This window comes from Cervus elaphus, chromosome 6 (assembly GCF_910594005.1).
Source record: "Cervus elaphus chromosome 6, mCerEla1.1, whole genome shotgun sequence".
NCBI classification, from domain to species: Eukaryota; Metazoa; Chordata; class Mammalia; order Artiodactyla; family Cervidae; genus Cervus; species Cervus elaphus.
This window is the reverse complement of record NC_057820.1, coordinates 27,764,419-27,781,177: the sequence shown is the minus strand read 5'-3', so window position 1 is coordinate 27,781,177 and position 16,759 is coordinate 27,764,419. Positions and strand designations below refer to the sequence as shown.

The 16,759-nt window shown below is 33.8% G+C and overlaps 1 protein-coding gene across 11 annotated transcripts in view; it reads right to left on the bottom strand.

The window, feature by feature from the left end:
* The window catches only part of ANKRD17 (ankyrin repeat domain 17), a 162,440-nt gene that overhangs the window by 41,933 nt on the left and 103,748 nt on the right, over positions 1-16,759 (bottom strand). For 8 of the 11 annotated variants that reach the window (XM_043906495.1, XM_043906500.1, XM_043906504.1 and 5 more), the window contains 6 exons: positions 14,065-14,213; positions 5,944-6,055; positions 5,669-5,814; positions 2,867-3,009; positions 2,235-2,448; positions 1,068-1,243 (listed from right to left, as the gene is read on the bottom strand). In XM_043906495.1, the coding sequence (XP_043762430.1) occupies positions 1,068-1,243; positions 2,235-2,448; positions 2,867-3,009; positions 5,669-5,814; positions 5,944-6,055; positions 14,065-14,213 (940 nt within the window). The remainder of the gene's footprint in view (positions 1-1,067; positions 1,244-2,234; positions 2,449-2,866; positions 3,010-5,668; positions 5,815-5,943; positions 6,056-14,064; positions 14,214-16,759) is intronic. The other 3 variants (XM_043906496.1, XM_043906505.1, XM_043906499.1) reach the window with 1 other exon arrangement.

The window sequence follows — 16,759 nt, the reverse complement described above, 5'->3', positions numbered from 1 at the left end:
AATGAATGACGCAAATATCACTTTCAAATGAAACGACACAAATAATAATAAAAATCAACTATTAACTTGTGAAAACATTCTTTAAAGGAAAAAAATTATTTAAAAATACACAGGACTAAAATGTATTTCTCTCAAAACTACATTACAAAGAACTTCCATTCATCAAATTAAAAGCCACTAAATCAAAATTAACAGTACAATAACTGCTTTTCTTATTTTAAATTAAAAATAATTCATTCTTTGTGCATAATTCTGATTTCAAATCCTAAGACAATGTAAAAATTTTTTAGAGAAATAAGAAGATACATCCTGTTAATATCATAATATACTAAACAGTATCCTAGAGCACAAACAGTACCCTATGAGGTGATTATATCTTTCAGATTACTTGTATTCATGTATTTATATTACGTGGTTTTGGAAAAGAATGAATCCTAAAATAACATGAAGGTTTAGCAGTCAGTGGGCACCATGGTGAATAAGACTCATGGCAAATAACAGTAGTTGATAGTAGCTACTACTAAATACTACTATTAGGACACCATGCCAGAGTCTTTAAGAAGGTTAAAGTAGAAATCCAATTTAGCAGACAAGCAACTCTGAAAGACTGGCAGGCAACCTCTAAGTGACATAAAATAAAAAACATTAGGGACTCTATCTTATATCTTGAACAGTTCCATACTGCACTTAAAAGTCCTAATTACCATAAAGAACAAGAAAATCAATGGTGAGGCCTAGATTATTGCCAGGCTTACACGAATTAGGGTGACATCTCTGCAAAACTATGTGGGAGATGGGACTATGGCTGACAACAGCTTGTTATAGTACCTCAAAAGTGCATACCCAGACAAGAAAGGAAGTAAAGTATTTCTAGGTTGCACTGAAAAAAATCAATGCGGCATAGCTCTGGATGGGTGGAAAATAACATAGGTAGGTTTAAAAAATTAAAAAAAAAAATACACTGTTAATAGAAGTAATCACATCTGATTTTTAAATAGTACAATTTGCATAGAGAATAGTAATCACTTGTAACCCCATATCACATGTGGAGTATGGTCACATCATACCTGCCAATGAGAAGCTCACAGAATTTATAATGCCCTTTATCTGCTGCTATGGTTAAAGCTGTATCTCTCGAGGAGGGCACTGGAGGGGCATTAACATCAGCACCTTTGTCCAAAAGAACTCGGCCCACCTCTGCATAACCACCAGAGGCAGCTTCCATTAGTGGTGTGAGGCCAGTCTAGGTTTCGTGAAAAATAAAAAACAACACATAAGAGACTACAAAGTACCAAAATGTTTAACAATAATAATTTGGGGGAACAATATGATATAGCTGTTACAAAAATTCACATCTAAATTTCAACACTGACATTACTAACCTCTCTCAGTTACAGTGACATCTACTGAGAGCAGATGATTCTGCCTAATGTCAATTTGTGGGGGGAAAAAACGATGAAAGTACTTGGCATATGAAAGTGAAAGTGTCAGTCACTTAGTCATGTCCAACTTTTTGTGACCCTATGGACTGTAACCTGCCGGGCTCCTCTGTCCATGGGATTCTCCAGGCAAGAATACTGGAAGGGGTTGCCATTTCCTCCTCATAGGATCCTCACGACCCAGGAACTGAACCTCGTCTCCTGCACTGCAGGTAGATTCTTTAACGCTGAGCCACCGGGGAAGCTCTGTTCCCTCTCTTTTCTTTCATGATAGTATCTAGTTTTTAGCTGACAACCCTAATGTCATTATTACCTACAAAAATCTACTGCTGGGACTTCCCTGGTGGCCCAGTGCTTAAGAATCCACCTTCTAATGCAGGGAACGTGGGTTCGCTCTTTGATCAGGGAACTAAGATGCCATATGCTGCAGGACAACTAGGTCCATGGGCCACAACTAGAGAGAAGCCCACATGTGCAATGAAGATTCCTGCATGTCCACAAAAAGTATTCCACGTGCCACAGATACACCTTTCACAGCCAAAAACAAATAAATTTAAAAAAAAGAAGAAGAAAGCACTGTTTCTCTCGAAGATTAAAAAAAAAAATTTGCTAAGGTATTTTAATGAGGTGATGCTTAACCGAGTCATACAGAATGGTTTTTGTTTAAATATATAAATATATATGTAAGAGATGACTATTACTATAAAGTACTAGAATTATAATAAGCATATTGCTAGTATATACCTTAAATGTCAAAGAAATAAACCCATAGGCTAATCTCAGACTTCTTCTTACCTTAGCTCTGTGTTCCACATTTGCTTTTCTATCAAGCAGAAGACTAACCACTTCGGTTCTTCCTTGGAAGCAGGCTAAGGTAAGGGCAGTGTTCCGATTGGTTTCTATTTGAGCATTAATGTCAGAGCCCATGTCTAACAGGAGCTTAACGGCAGCTGTGTGCCCATTCATAGCTGCTAACATCAGAGGAGAAATGCCCAATTTGCTACCAGTTCTGGGGGTGGAAGTATGGGAAGAACAGAAGGAAAAATACACATTTTTAAATGTCCTGGAAAAATTGAATGATAATACAGAATTCTATCTCATGATTGAAGATTAAGATTCTTTATTCTGTAGACTTATTTAAGAACACACTTCAAATCCTTTACTACCCAGAACCAGAATACTTTCTGTACAATGACTTGGACTAAAAACAAATTAACTCATTATTAAAGTGAAGTTACTCAATTCCGTAAGAAATAGAGTAAGTGATAATTTTTTCAAGTTGTATGTTAATAATTTTAAACACTTAAATCTGAATTCTAAATTTGTAATGTAGGCATTTCCTAAATACGGCATTAAAGATGTGTTGTTCTACAAGTATCTTTAATATAACACTCTTAAGGGACTTGGAGAGAGAGACTAAAACTTACCTAGAATTAATCTCAGCTCCTGCATTTAGTAATATTTTGATAATGTTCACATAGCCACCAGAAGCAGCCAGGCTTAGAGGTGTGTAATCAGAAACATTCCTGTGCTCTTTATTTGCCCCTCGAGCTAACAACAGCTCCACCACCTGGAAAAAGAAAAGGGAAAAAATCGTTTTCTTCTTATGGCGAGACAATTTGCAAGGTGTATATTTATGATTTCTCTTTTTTTCTGGTATATTGTCTATAATAAAAGAAAGGGAAAGTCCTTTCATCCTTTGCACAAAATCAGTCTCAAATGAAAAGCAAAAGGTCTTAGAAGTCAACAAAGGGATAAGTAAAATCCATTTTGCAATCTGTTGAAACGACAGTATTTTCATTGAAAGATCTATACTTTATGTGTTCTGTAGAAGATTTTTTCATTTGTACATGTAAATGTCCTTAAAAACTAAATGTAAAAAAATTTTTGGAATAAAGCTAATACTTATTTTTCCCCAACATTTTACTACAAAAATATTTTCAAGCACATGGAAAACTTGAAAAAAATTACATATACTCATCACCTAGATTCTACTATTAATATTCTACCATGCTTACTTTTCTATCACAGTTACTTGTCTGTCCATCATTGATGCATTTTGTTTCTAAGTAAGGTGTAGACACCTGCAATTTCCCTTAAATACATCAGCAAGAATACAATTAACTAACCTCTTTTCTCAGGTTTTTTTTTTTTTAGGTGAAATCTGTAACTATTTTTTTCTTTTTGTAACTTTAAATAAACGCACAAAACTTAAACTGTATATTCACCGGGTATTGACAAATGGATAAAACTCATTTAAATCTGCTATTTTTTCCACTTTTTTTATTTTTTTAATTGAAGGATAATTGCTTTACAGAATTTTGTGGTTTTCTGTCAAACATCAACAAGAATCAGCCATAGGTATATCCATGTCCCTTCCCTCCTGAATCTTCCTCCCATTTGTTATTTATTCATGTTCCTTCCCAGTCAATTCTACCCACAGGCTAGTTTCATTTACCATAGATCTTCATATAAATGAATCACACAGTGTTTGAGAGGAATTTGTATGTATTGTGCAGCATTCCAATAAGTGAATACACTAGTTTATCTATTCTATTGATGAACATCACTACTGTTTCTAGTTTTGGCAATTCGGCAAAATTTAGTACTGTCGATCTTTAATTTAGCTATTCTAGTAGATGTGATATCTCACTGGGTCTTAATTTACAGTCCTTGATAGTTGAGAATATTAGCATTTACTTAAGTGTCATTCAGGGGTCTTTTAGTTTATTATACCATTTTTTTGTCTTTTTGTTTTTTAAGTTCACATTCTTAACCACTTTCTTTTTAAATTTTATTTTTTATTGAAGCATGGTTGATTACCAGGTGTTAGTTTCAGGTGCACAGGAAAGTAATTCAGTTATGTGTACACGTATATACTAGATACACATGTATTCAGTTATACACATATACAATTCTTTCTTTTTCAAATTCTTTTCCCTTATAGGTTATTCTAAAATTTTGAGTATAGTCCCCTGTGCTACATAGTAGATCCCTGTTGGTCATCTATTCCATGCATAGTAGTGAGGATATGTTAATTCCTAACTTGTGTTTTATTCATCAGCTACTCCCTTCCCCTATGGTGTGTGCGTGTGTGTGTTGTGTGCATGCGCGCTCAGTCTCTCAGCTCGTGTGTGTGTGTGCGTGTGCACACATGTGTGTATGCGTGTGTGTGTGCGTGTGTGTGCGCACGCACGCTCAGTCTCTCAGCCCTTAGGGCTGCAAAGAGCCATATAAGACTGAGTGGCTGAGCACACACACACACAGATCAAGTACTTCCAATGAAGTTTAAACTGAGATATATAGATCTGCTGGGAAGCTCTTCAAATCACATAGTGATCGAAAATTTCAGTTAAGTCACAATTTTATTCATTATATTTCAAGAACAGAACATTTGCAATTATGACTGGTAGAATCACCTCCACTGAGGAATACATAAGATAATGAGAATGGTGAAATAAAAGAAAAAGAGAATGACCTAGAGTGCTTCCTAAATATAAGATTCAACAATTCCCTGTTGAAAAGTTATCAATCGAAAGAGACAGCACACCTGGTGAATACAACAGGATTTAAAAAATGGATTTAAAATGAGGTTATCCAACTGATTATTAAATGCCCAAAGAAGGCACACAAGTGAGTAAATTTATAAGTTCTTCAGTCCACACCTAAGCACACCAGCTGTTCTAGCTAAAAAAAGCTAAAAGATTATATAATATTACCTAAGAACCTTCAGAGTTAAGAAGGGTTGGGGAACAATTAAAAGATAAAATTACTCAAAACAACAAAAAATTGAACACTCTTAATTCCCTACTAATCTTATATGTAGACAGCAACAGAGGCTGAGCTTAAGTACTTTTCATACTAAGTACTCTGGGAGAGGAAAAGATGAATGAATATAGGCCCTGCTTATGGGAAGCTTGCTGACTTGATTTGGGATGTCTTAATCATTCTATTAGTCTGAATGCAGTATAGAAGATTTCCATGGCAGTTAGTACTTTTAGATGAGTAGGATAATATACAATGTATGCTTTTTTTGGCAAGACAGCTTATGCTAACATTAATTCTTATCCTTAAAAAAAAAAATTCTTATCCTTTCACAAAAAGCTAATAGTTTCATTACTGTGATAAATCTTAATGTCTGTCCACTATTCCTACAAAATCATATAAATTAAACCATATATTTGTTAAATGGAAGAAGGAAAAGAAATTATACTTGGGGACAACAATACCTCCTGTCTTCCCCCAGAACAAGCCAAAGATAGTGGTGTATCCTTGGTTCTTTCTGACTGGGCTTCAATGTCTGCACCGTTGTCCAGCAATATTTCAACAACACCAACATGACCAGCTGTAGCAGCCAATATGAGTGGAGTAAAACCTGAAGTAAAATAAAGATCTTAGCTAAGCAAAGAAACAGTGCTATTTTCTATTCCATCTAAGCATCAATATAGGACCACAAGTAGTAGATACAAACTCAGAAGAAAGTTAATGAACTTTTCTTGTCTACCTTTCTTGTCTCGGTGCTCAATACTAGCTCCTCTTTCTAGCAGAGTTTGTACCAGCTCCTCGTGACCACCAGCACAGGCAAGCGTCAGCGCTGTGTCATGATTACTCTCAGTCTGTAAAAAATTAATTATTGGTTAGTTCATCAGACAGTTAAAAAATGTTAACATCAATTGCATAATATGTACATATACCAAATACACATCCACACATATACCACTCGACCGTATCAAATAACTGGATAGTAAATCTTTTTCTCCCCATTAGCAGGTAATTTGTGATTTTTTTAAAAATAAAGACTAATATTTGAACTTTATGGGCAATTCTTAAAGCAAGCAAGAAAAAAGGTATGATTTTCTAACCATATGCTATTTTCAGCTACATGTTTTAAGAAATACTACTGTGGATCCACTTTCTCTTCTACACACAAATGGAGTAGCACAGACAAGATTTATTTTCTCATTCCAAACAAAAAAGGAAGGTTATTGAAATGATAGGCAATACATGACACTGATCACTGCAGACAGAAATGATTAACTTATTGTATTGCCTGGAGAGTTTCCAGGCTAAAGTGAAGGAAAAGGATACCCAAAAAGAGTTTGGCAGTCTCTCTGGAATTGAAAAAGAGTTTGGAGAAGTGAAGGTAGATAGAATTCATGGGGCAGACTACTGGGGAGGAAGATGCTACATTCAGACGGTTCTCCAGAGATCCACAGAGGGCTCCCCTAGAGTCTTCAGCTGAGCTCTGATCAGCACATGTGCATAAGGAAAATTATTGGAGGTCAGGGAAAGACCACGAGAAGGGGCTGAACACCACCAAAAGGTTAAACAGGACTGGGAATGGTTTGATTCCCACAGCAGAGCAGAAAGACCCTCAAAACACACAGAATATCAAGAAGAATCCTCAGCCATTGGGCCAAATTAGCTACTCTGGACTCAACTAAGAAAGCTGAAAAACAAGTCTTGAAATGAAAACACTATTTTCAAGTAACTGCATTCAAGGAACAAAGCCCATAAAAAGTCAAAGGAACAAAAAATATACATAAGATACAGAGTACTTTGAAACACAAAGACCTGTAATTGAGACATGATGACACTGTTAATATACAGTTTACTTCTGACTTCTACCAATGATAGGGACAAATATTGGATTTACCAGTGGTCACACTCTATCATGACTTAAATACTTATTTAGTGAGTTAAGTCCTCATGTTTTTATTACTCTAAGCCGGCGCTATACAAAAAAAATGTATATACTATACATTTGTATATGCTATACAAAAAAAACACTAGCCAAATGTGGCTATTAGTACTTGAAATATAGCTACAATGACTGAGGAATTGAATTTTAAATTTTATTTAATTTTAACTTAAAAAACTGATAATTTGGTTATTAGAAAGCTTTTCTCTATGTCTGGGGCAAATTAAATAATGATACCTACTTTTTCAGTCACTTAATCAAGTCTAAATGCAAATCAAGTATTTCCAATGAAGTTACACTGAGATATATATTTAAAAATAGAGTGGCAAGCCACCTGGATTTCCCCAGTATGGAGGAGGTTTCTGGGATGAGAGGCTTTTGGTGCTAAAGTCAGGAAAGTTTATGACTTATGATTTGACCACTCTAACCTGTAAGTATAACATGCACACTAAATTTTGAAGACTTCAGTATGAAGTAACAATGTAAAATAGCTCAGTAACTTTTTAGTATTGATTATATGTTTAAACAATATTATGGATATATTATGTGAAATATAGCCTTAAAATTAATTCCTATTTCTTTTTGCTTTTTTTAAATGTGGCTACCAGAAAATGTGCAATTATGTATCTATCACCCTCATGGGACTATCTATTCCTGGAAGGAAATGAATATGTCTTACTTATGCTTGCATTCTCTACCTTAGCGATGTCTTGACTAGGAAACAATAGATGAGAATTAAGTTGAACAAATGACAGTAGCTATAAGGGTAATAGAATCAAAGATTACCGCTAATTAAAATAAGACTACATATATGATATATATATATTATGTCATATAATAAATGCAAAAAGGACTGGCATAATCTCCCACAAGTTCAGTAACTCTAAAAACCAAGCTCCATTATAAAAAACTGAGTAACAACACACAAAAGGAAAAAATAGAATCAAGAAATAAGAAAAAGCCCACTAGTCAGGGATGAAGAGGCAGACTGCAAAAGCTGCTCTGCAGAAGAAGCTGGCAGAGAGCAGAGCTACTGACTGCAGAGATCAGGGATGGACTGGCCCCAAGGGAGAGATGCCCCAACTGAATGGAGGAGGGCATGAATACTTAAATGAGTGACAGCTGTAACTGTGTTATAGTATTTGATCTTCATTTCAGGTTTATAAGGAAGCAATTATTATGTCTGACTTTAGAGAAATGGAGACAAGTGTCAGAGAAATAACCTAATGGTCACACATGCTAATGAGTGATAAAGTCTGGTGTAAAAAACCAAGAGGATCTTGGGTAACAAAATGCTGCTTACCCTACAACATCACAGCGCAGCCCTAAGGCACAGCCAACTGAGGGAAGCATAATATTAAGTCTATCTGTATTAGGCACTCTCTATGTTAGTGTGCAGACTATTAGTAGACGAGTCATCTTTATGATGAAGAGTCAACTTTACCAAGTTTGTAAGTTTTCTAAAAGTTTTCTGGGGGTTAAAGAGTAATTTAGGAAACCAGTATCACTCTTAATAGAGAATGAAGAGACAAAGTTTCAAAAAGGTAAGCATGAAAAATTTTAGAGAAATCAGTAAAACTGGGGTTTTTTCCACATTATAAAATATCAATTCAGTTGACATTTATTAAGCACCTTTTACAGTCAAAGTACTCTGCAAGGAACTCCAGGGCTGACAAAGGTAAAAGAGTCTTTGCTTACTAGAAGTTTACAGGTACTGTACAAAGGAAATTTAGGTTCAAACTAAGAGAGAAATATGAATAATTTATGAGTTGGAGGAAAAAATATTTAAAGCTGAGGAGGGTGGTTGGTTAGTCAAATTCTTTGGGGAACTTAAAAGTAGGTAACTTCACTATATTTCTGCATTAAGGGTAAATTAAAGCAGCTAGTACTTTACAACAACTTATTAGAACAATAAGGAACAAACTTAAAGAACCTGAAATGAGACTTTCATCCCCTCAAAAACATACCTATGCATTCCCAAAATAGTAAGAAATATCCTGATTTGCAATACATCAAGAAACAATTTAACTAAAGTAGGAATTTGGGTTAAAATTAACTACGGACAATATATCAAAAAAGCGTTTTTGAAATTTTTAATCTAGGAAATGAAATACAGGCGATGATTTTCTAGAAGGTAAAGTAACACTGAATTTACATTATACTGGTTACTAAGTCACATTCTTGGTCATATATCGAAGAGAAATCTGGAAAGAAGAGCTTTGTTAAGAGCTTTCCAGGTTTATATTCTAAAGAAAATTTTTAGTTAGCTCACAATATCATGAAATATACCATTGTGTATCATAGTATGTTGTCATGATGATTCAGGCTTACCAGGAATGATCACTCAATTTTATAAGAGAAAAAAAAAAAAAACAACAAGGAAGAATCATAAGACAAATGCAATATCAAATGAAAAGGCAACTTTTAATGAATTGGAATGTAATTGAAAAAATATATCTGAACTATAAAAAAAAGAAACTTATTAAATTACTTTGAAAACTGCTAGAATTTAAAGAGATGAACACTTATAGACCTCCACAATCCCAAACATCTCATTCTCTAACCAAGTCAGGGGTCATATATAAGATTAAAAAGGAGAGCACTTTAGGGCATTCAATAAATGAGACAAGTCAGTAAGATAGTAACAATCCACTTAAAACACTTCATATAAACAAGTAGAATAGGTGCATTTTAATGCACAATGCTTTAATGGCAGAGGATTACATATTACTATCAATTCATTTTATTCTGGTCTCCTTAATTTCTCTCATTAAATCATGATGAAACTATTTTCCATGTTGCAAAGACAGAAAAAGAGAAGTACCAAATGATGTTTATACCACTAAAGGTAAAACATAGTTTTACAATTTCAGTGTTGATATGTATTTACCTTCTTTAAAATATAAGAGATATATGCCAATTATTAAAAACAGGAGAAAAGTCAAAATTACATTAGAAAGTTTTTACTTTTTCCATTTTTGATATGTACTGCAGTAAGTTACTCCATGTTTAAGGAAAGCCTTTAGAAATTTGAGTAAAAAGTGTCAAGTAGTTTAGAACTGGAACACAAGTTCAGTTCATGCCAGAACACAGGTTTTAGAACTCATGAACAGAACAACTAATTCTTTCTCACTTTTAGTGTCTAGTAAAGTTAATTAAAATTTAATACAATAATATATAGAAAATATTTAATTAATTCAGGGCATTCAACTCTGTCAACTGTATTTACTGTTTCATATAAAACCATAGTTCTTAAAAATCTCTATATGATTCCTATCTACATGTTTCTGTATCTAGAGTATCCAGGTATAAGTTTTATTATATCACTTAAGCAAAATTAAAAGAGAGAGCAGAGCTATGTTATCAGAATACATAGTAAAACAGTCCCAAATAATCACTTCAAACCATCACTTATTGTTGTTTGCGAAAATAAATTCTGGTACCAGCAGTATGTGGTATTAGTAATCTTAAAAGTCTGGAAAATATCCAAACAATTCAATAAAACCGTTACATGAGAGGCGAAGAACCTGTGGCACACACACCAATGGTGATTTCTAGTTACAGAACATAAGATTTGAGGAATCTTATAAAGAATGCAAACTTGTTATCTTTAGCACTCTTTAAGGGCCAGAAATTAAACAGAACAACTAAGCCTGTGTGCCTATAGACAATGCTCTGCAACAAGGGAAGCAACCACAATGAGAAGCCCACACACTGCAAGAGCTGACCCCAATCACTCCAACTAGAGAAAGGCTGAGTACAGCAATGAAGACCAAGCATAACAAAAAATAAATAAATGAATAAATAAAATCAAATATTAGTTCCCAACTATAATGATCAACTAAACAACCATTTTCCAAAAATCATTATTATTTCGAAAGGAGGTGTGTCTGTGTGTGTGTGTCAGTCACTCAGTCATGTACAACTCTTTGTGACAGGCTCCTCTGTCCATGGAATTCTCCAGGCAAGAATACTGGAGTAGACTGTGATTCCTTTCTCCAGGGCATCTTCCCGACCCATGGATGGAACCCGGGTTTCCTACATTGCAGGCAGAATTTTTAACGTCTGAGCCACCAGGGAAGCCCAAAAAAGAGATGTACTGAAGCATTAAAAATTAAACTTCTTCTGTTCTTCCTTAAAATATGTGATAAATATTGGTACGACCAAGGAAATATGCTAAAACAATGCAAAGATTAAACACACATGACACCTTGCTACCTACGCAGATTCATTTTTCAGATTCTAAACCCAGAGTGTTCGTTCGTTTGAAAGCTGGTGGCACTAAAAATTGGTTTTTAGGCAAGACCTCTCTCCTCACCTGTAAAATGGGAATAGTAACAGTACCTACTTCATGGTACTATTATAAAGATTAAGTTAAAGAAGTATCTGTAAAGTGTTAAGAACAAAAAGTTTAAGTTTTGTTAAATAAACACATGAAGGATTCAATTATTAGAGAACTTTTAATCTTTCATAATAGAAGAATCTTGGTACTAACTTTTTCATATCACCTGTCTGTAATAGCACAGTACTGTCACACATAAATCGAAATATGCATTATGTAAAATCTCATGGCATTTGTATTTGAGAATCTAGTAAAAACTTCAGATGGATTAAGCACCAAAGAATCTTATATATACCACTTTAAGTAACCTCTTGGTATCATAAAAACTAGTAAATTTTAAAAAGCAACACTGAAAGTTAAAGAAAAAGTGATAAGCAATTATTTCTGAACATTAATTCTGTACTATGTATTCTAAAACATGTAATACAAGAAATTTCTAATTCCTAACTATGCAATTATGGTAAACTTCAAGAAAAATATTATAACTCCAATTAGTCTAACCCATCTGAAAAACCTCATATAAAGAAGCAGATTTTTAAGGAGCCATAGTCAAATTTTTTAAAATAAAAATGTGCACTACATTTAAAATGTATATTTTATTTTAAATTTTAATATTTTAAAAGTATTTTTATGCAGCTTCTCAGAAATTAATTTATGCTGGCTAAGTGGTAAAGTTAGATAAAATTTCATTATCATTTCATTATAATAATCTCAAATTCAATAAATTCGTGATTATACTTAATGGAGCCTTTTCTGGGGCTGTTTTATTTTAAAGCATTAAAAAAGAAATCCTTTAAAAAAAAAAAAAAAAAAGAAATCCTTTTATATTTTGGTGAAGTTTTATTTTTACTTATGGACTAATTTTTGATCCCATAAAAACTAAAAAAAATACTTCTGGCTAAAACATTAACAGATTCAGAGCAAAGCAGATTGGAGAAAATAATGCAAATTCAATAAAATGTTCAATCCAATTCTATAATGTAATCCTTATGAAAAGTAAACCATTGTGGTTCAAATGAATGCCTTTTTCTTTTTTTAATGAAAAATGAGGCTTATAATATGGTATCTGGAAGGGTACCTTTGAGGTTAAACAAACCTAAGTTTGACTACCAGCCCCACCACTTCTTAGTTAAATTAAGTGATTGTAAGCCAAATTCTTTTTTTTTTTTTTTTTTAATTTTTTTATTAGTTGGAGGCTAATTACTTCACAACATTTCAGTGGGTTTTGTCATACATTGATATGAATCAGCCATAGATTTACACTTATTCCCCATCCCGATCCCCCCTCCCATCTCCCTCTCCACCCGACTCCTCTGGGTCTTCCCAGTGCACCAGGCCGGAGCACCTGTCTCATGCATCCCACCTGGGCTGGTGATCTGTTTCACCATAGATAGTATACATGCTGTTCTTTTGAAACATCCCACCCTCACCTTCTCCCACAGAGTTCAAAAGTCTGCTCTGTATTTCTGTGTCTCTTTTTCTGTTTTGCATATAGGGCTATCGTTACCAGTAAGCCAAATTCTTAATGTCTCTCTTAGCCTCGATTTTTTCATCTGGAAAATGGGGTTTTAGGAGTAGCTACTCATATTTATAGTCTGAAGATTAAATAAGGTTATTCCTTAAAAATAGCCCCTGACAATTTTAAGTGCTCAAAACAACAACAACAAAAAGTTAGCTCCTATAGTAAGAAAAGCAAGTAAGAACAAATTAAATTCCTTTTCCACAGTATTACCAAGAAACACTTTAATGAAAAGGAGGCTTTATTTTCAATAGCTTTTAGTACAGCCCCTTAATGGCGCAATGATATGCACACAAACTTTCTCTCTCCCTGTCTCCTTCCCTAAAACTGATATTTATAAAGAACTGATCATTTATAAAACAAGTTTTATAATGTACACCACCACTCTCATACTAGTCTCTCTATCAGGTAATAATCAAAACACAAAACTAAATAAACTGCAAACATTTCTCAGTCCTGAAGAAAGCCACATACCCTTACCTCCTTCAGCAGTCTTGTAAGCTAGGCCTCTTGGCATTACTTCAGAAAGAAACACAAGCTATCCTTTCTTCCCAACCTCACTTTGCTCTGAGGTTTCATGGTAAGCGAATGTTTTAAAATAACTTTTTTTAAAAAAAAACAACTTAACAGGTGTTATACACACAGACACACAGACTTACTACATACTTCTGTCAACAGGATCAGAATTTTCAAAGACAATATAAATGCAACTGAGTATATATATGATATTTAATGGAATCCAATCCAATATGAATTTTAAAATACATCTTCTAATTAAAGTTTAGATAAAATACACAAATCTTAAGTTCTGTCTCTTGACATCCTCTTCTAAAGTTTAAGAAAAAAAGATTACTTGATGACTCTGGAAACCAAATCTTCACAGTAATTATCAGTAATAATCTGTGCTTGGAATTTTATTGCTTTAAATGTGGATTTTTTAATTAATACTTGTGGCTCAAGTCTTTGCCCAGAGACAAAGCAGTCTAGGATGATTCAAATCACTGATGAAAGTTTCACAATGATATAATGCAGTTAGAGCTGTCACTCCTGGGTGTGGACTTACCTGCGCGTCAATGTCAATGGCAGGGTAGATAGGAAGCATGGCTGAAGGAGAGATGATAGGGCTTGGAGTTGGAGTCTGAGGTTGGGAAATGGAAGCAGCGATACTGTGGGTAGGAGTGTTTGACATTGCAGATGCTCTTCCACTGACTGCTGTTGGACAAAATAACTGCACTTAATAAGGGTGAAACACTGTTAGGTAACAGCAAGAAATAATTATTAGAAAATAGTTAAAGATATTTAAAAACAAATTATCTACAGAGAAACTGCCATAGCACTAATAGCTCATTTTCCTGGTTATTTCTGACATTGGACACAGAGCAAAATTTAAATATATATTGAAAGTAACCCATTTGCTAAACAATAATCCATGTGGAAAACAAATTCCCCTCTTATGGTATGTAATCATAAAACTTTAGTTCAAAATAACCCTGAAAACAAAAATATTTTTATGAATTAAAATTAATATGTATGCAAATGGTTATCCATATGTCTTCTTAATCAGAAAAGGAATAAAAGTTAAAATAGTCAAGTTCAGGAGAAAATGTGACTTTTACCTGCCAATTTCACACCTCATAGTCTAGAACTAATGAAAGTAATATCACTGGGGATATTCACTATGGACTGTTTAAAATACTTCCTATTCTTTTATTAGCTGTAGACAGGGGGTGGCCCTCAATATGACAGTATGTATATATATAAATTTGATCCTCACACAGAAACAGTTTCTCACATACAGAAATTATTCTGAAGGAGGTGAAATGCCCACCAATCAATCAAGCAATCACACTGGACTTAGAAGGATGAAATTAAAAGATTAGGGTAGAAATAAATGCATGCATGCAACCATCCTTGAAATGTAGATTATTGTTAGTTCTTATAAGTGTAATTTTGCCATGATATTATTTTCACCAAAATAAGTAAATTAAGAAGGGGCTAATTAGGTCAGTACTTGAGGTGGGAGAATTTCAAGGTGGTAGCAGTTGAGGGTACTTTACTCCCTCATCAACTGACTTTTGGAGTTGACATGTGAATATCAACCCTTCCCCCGCTTATTGAAAATGCTAATCTTAAATGATCAACAGTAGTATGGATTTAAGTTACCAACGTAGTTATCAACTACATCAGACAGAAAACAATCATGATTTACAACTGGATCTGAAACCAGCAAGAGAGGTTATTTATGATCCTACCAAGAACAAAACTGAAACTGACCTTATTATAACAATTATAAACATGATTGTCAATTAAAAAATCTATTTTACATGAAATCCTCAGTTCAGGCACAAACATACACTATACATTATAGCAACACACATTCTATAATTATACATTTTAAAGTTCACTTAAAAGCCAAAAGAAAAACAAAGGAGGAAACAAAACAAAACAAACAAAACACACTCTTCAAATCCTTAGGGATCCAGATCAATAGAAAAGGGTATGTACTAATTCATTAATCACCTAATGACCTTGATATTGTTACTCCATGTTGGTAATTTTGTATGTTAAGAAAAAGATCAAGACAATTCAAATGTACACATTTTAGATAAAAATTTCAAAACCATATAAAATCTATGGCTCTTAAAATAGATTCCATATTCTCCTTTGATTAGATATTCACAAATGAAAATGCTACCCTAAACACAAAATTAGCTTAAACAGAGTGAACATCAATCTGTCCAAAAAACTGATTTTTACTTCATGATACTAAACAACAAAAAAATCTCAGCTTTACTGTTAAATGGCTAAATTATAATTTATATTTCAATTATAATAAGTTCTTCTAAAGAACATATAAGTTGGTTTTCTTATTTTTGGTCAAGGAGATAGGAAACATCAATTTCCTCGTATCACTTCCTTTCAGGTACCTATGAAATTGCTTTACTAAAACTAAATAACTGCCTGTCACTCATCCATTCTCTACAATGAAAATTAATAACTGTAAATATGTAGGTACCCGAAGGAACTGTGGTACTGACCAGATCTTTACATGTGGAACTTCATTAGTGTTAAAGAGTTCAGAGAGGTTTTAACAACAGGTAAGGAAAGAGGAAATCTTGAGAGCACAGCAAAGCAAGGTGTTAAGACTGGTTAAACAGGAAACTGATCTTGCTTTGGCTAGTATAGAAACCAGGGAAGACAGAAGATCCTGGCCAGCCAAGTGCTAGAGAAAAAGCAACTGAACCTTATAAGAGCATCAGATAAACTGGGACTATTCAATAAAGGACGGAGATTATGCTTAAGGAAAAAAGAAAGACAAGACTAAGCCTAATGAAGGTGTAAGATATTTAAAAATCCAAAGAAATGGAAATGGTTATTAGTCAACTGAAATAACAAGTACTACCACAGAAGAAGTTCAAAGAAATGCTGTGGAAGTTAAGTGTATATGTGTATGTTTGTGCATGTGTACATGCATGATGCAGGAATGGGTTGCAGGGGGGTAGCTGGTGGTTTTTAATCCTGTTCTTTATTCTGGCCATCTCTCCTCTCCCCATATGAATGAGAATAAACAAGCAAAGTATTTTTATAATATGACAAGTGTTTGTCATATTTCCTGAAAAGTTTTACACGTAAAAAAATTTTTATATGAAGATATGTAACACAGGGAGAATTGAATTATTTTTGTTTGGTAAACAAATCACAGAAAAATTACTTTACAAGCCTCCAATGATTCTGACTGGCATAAAAATTATACAACT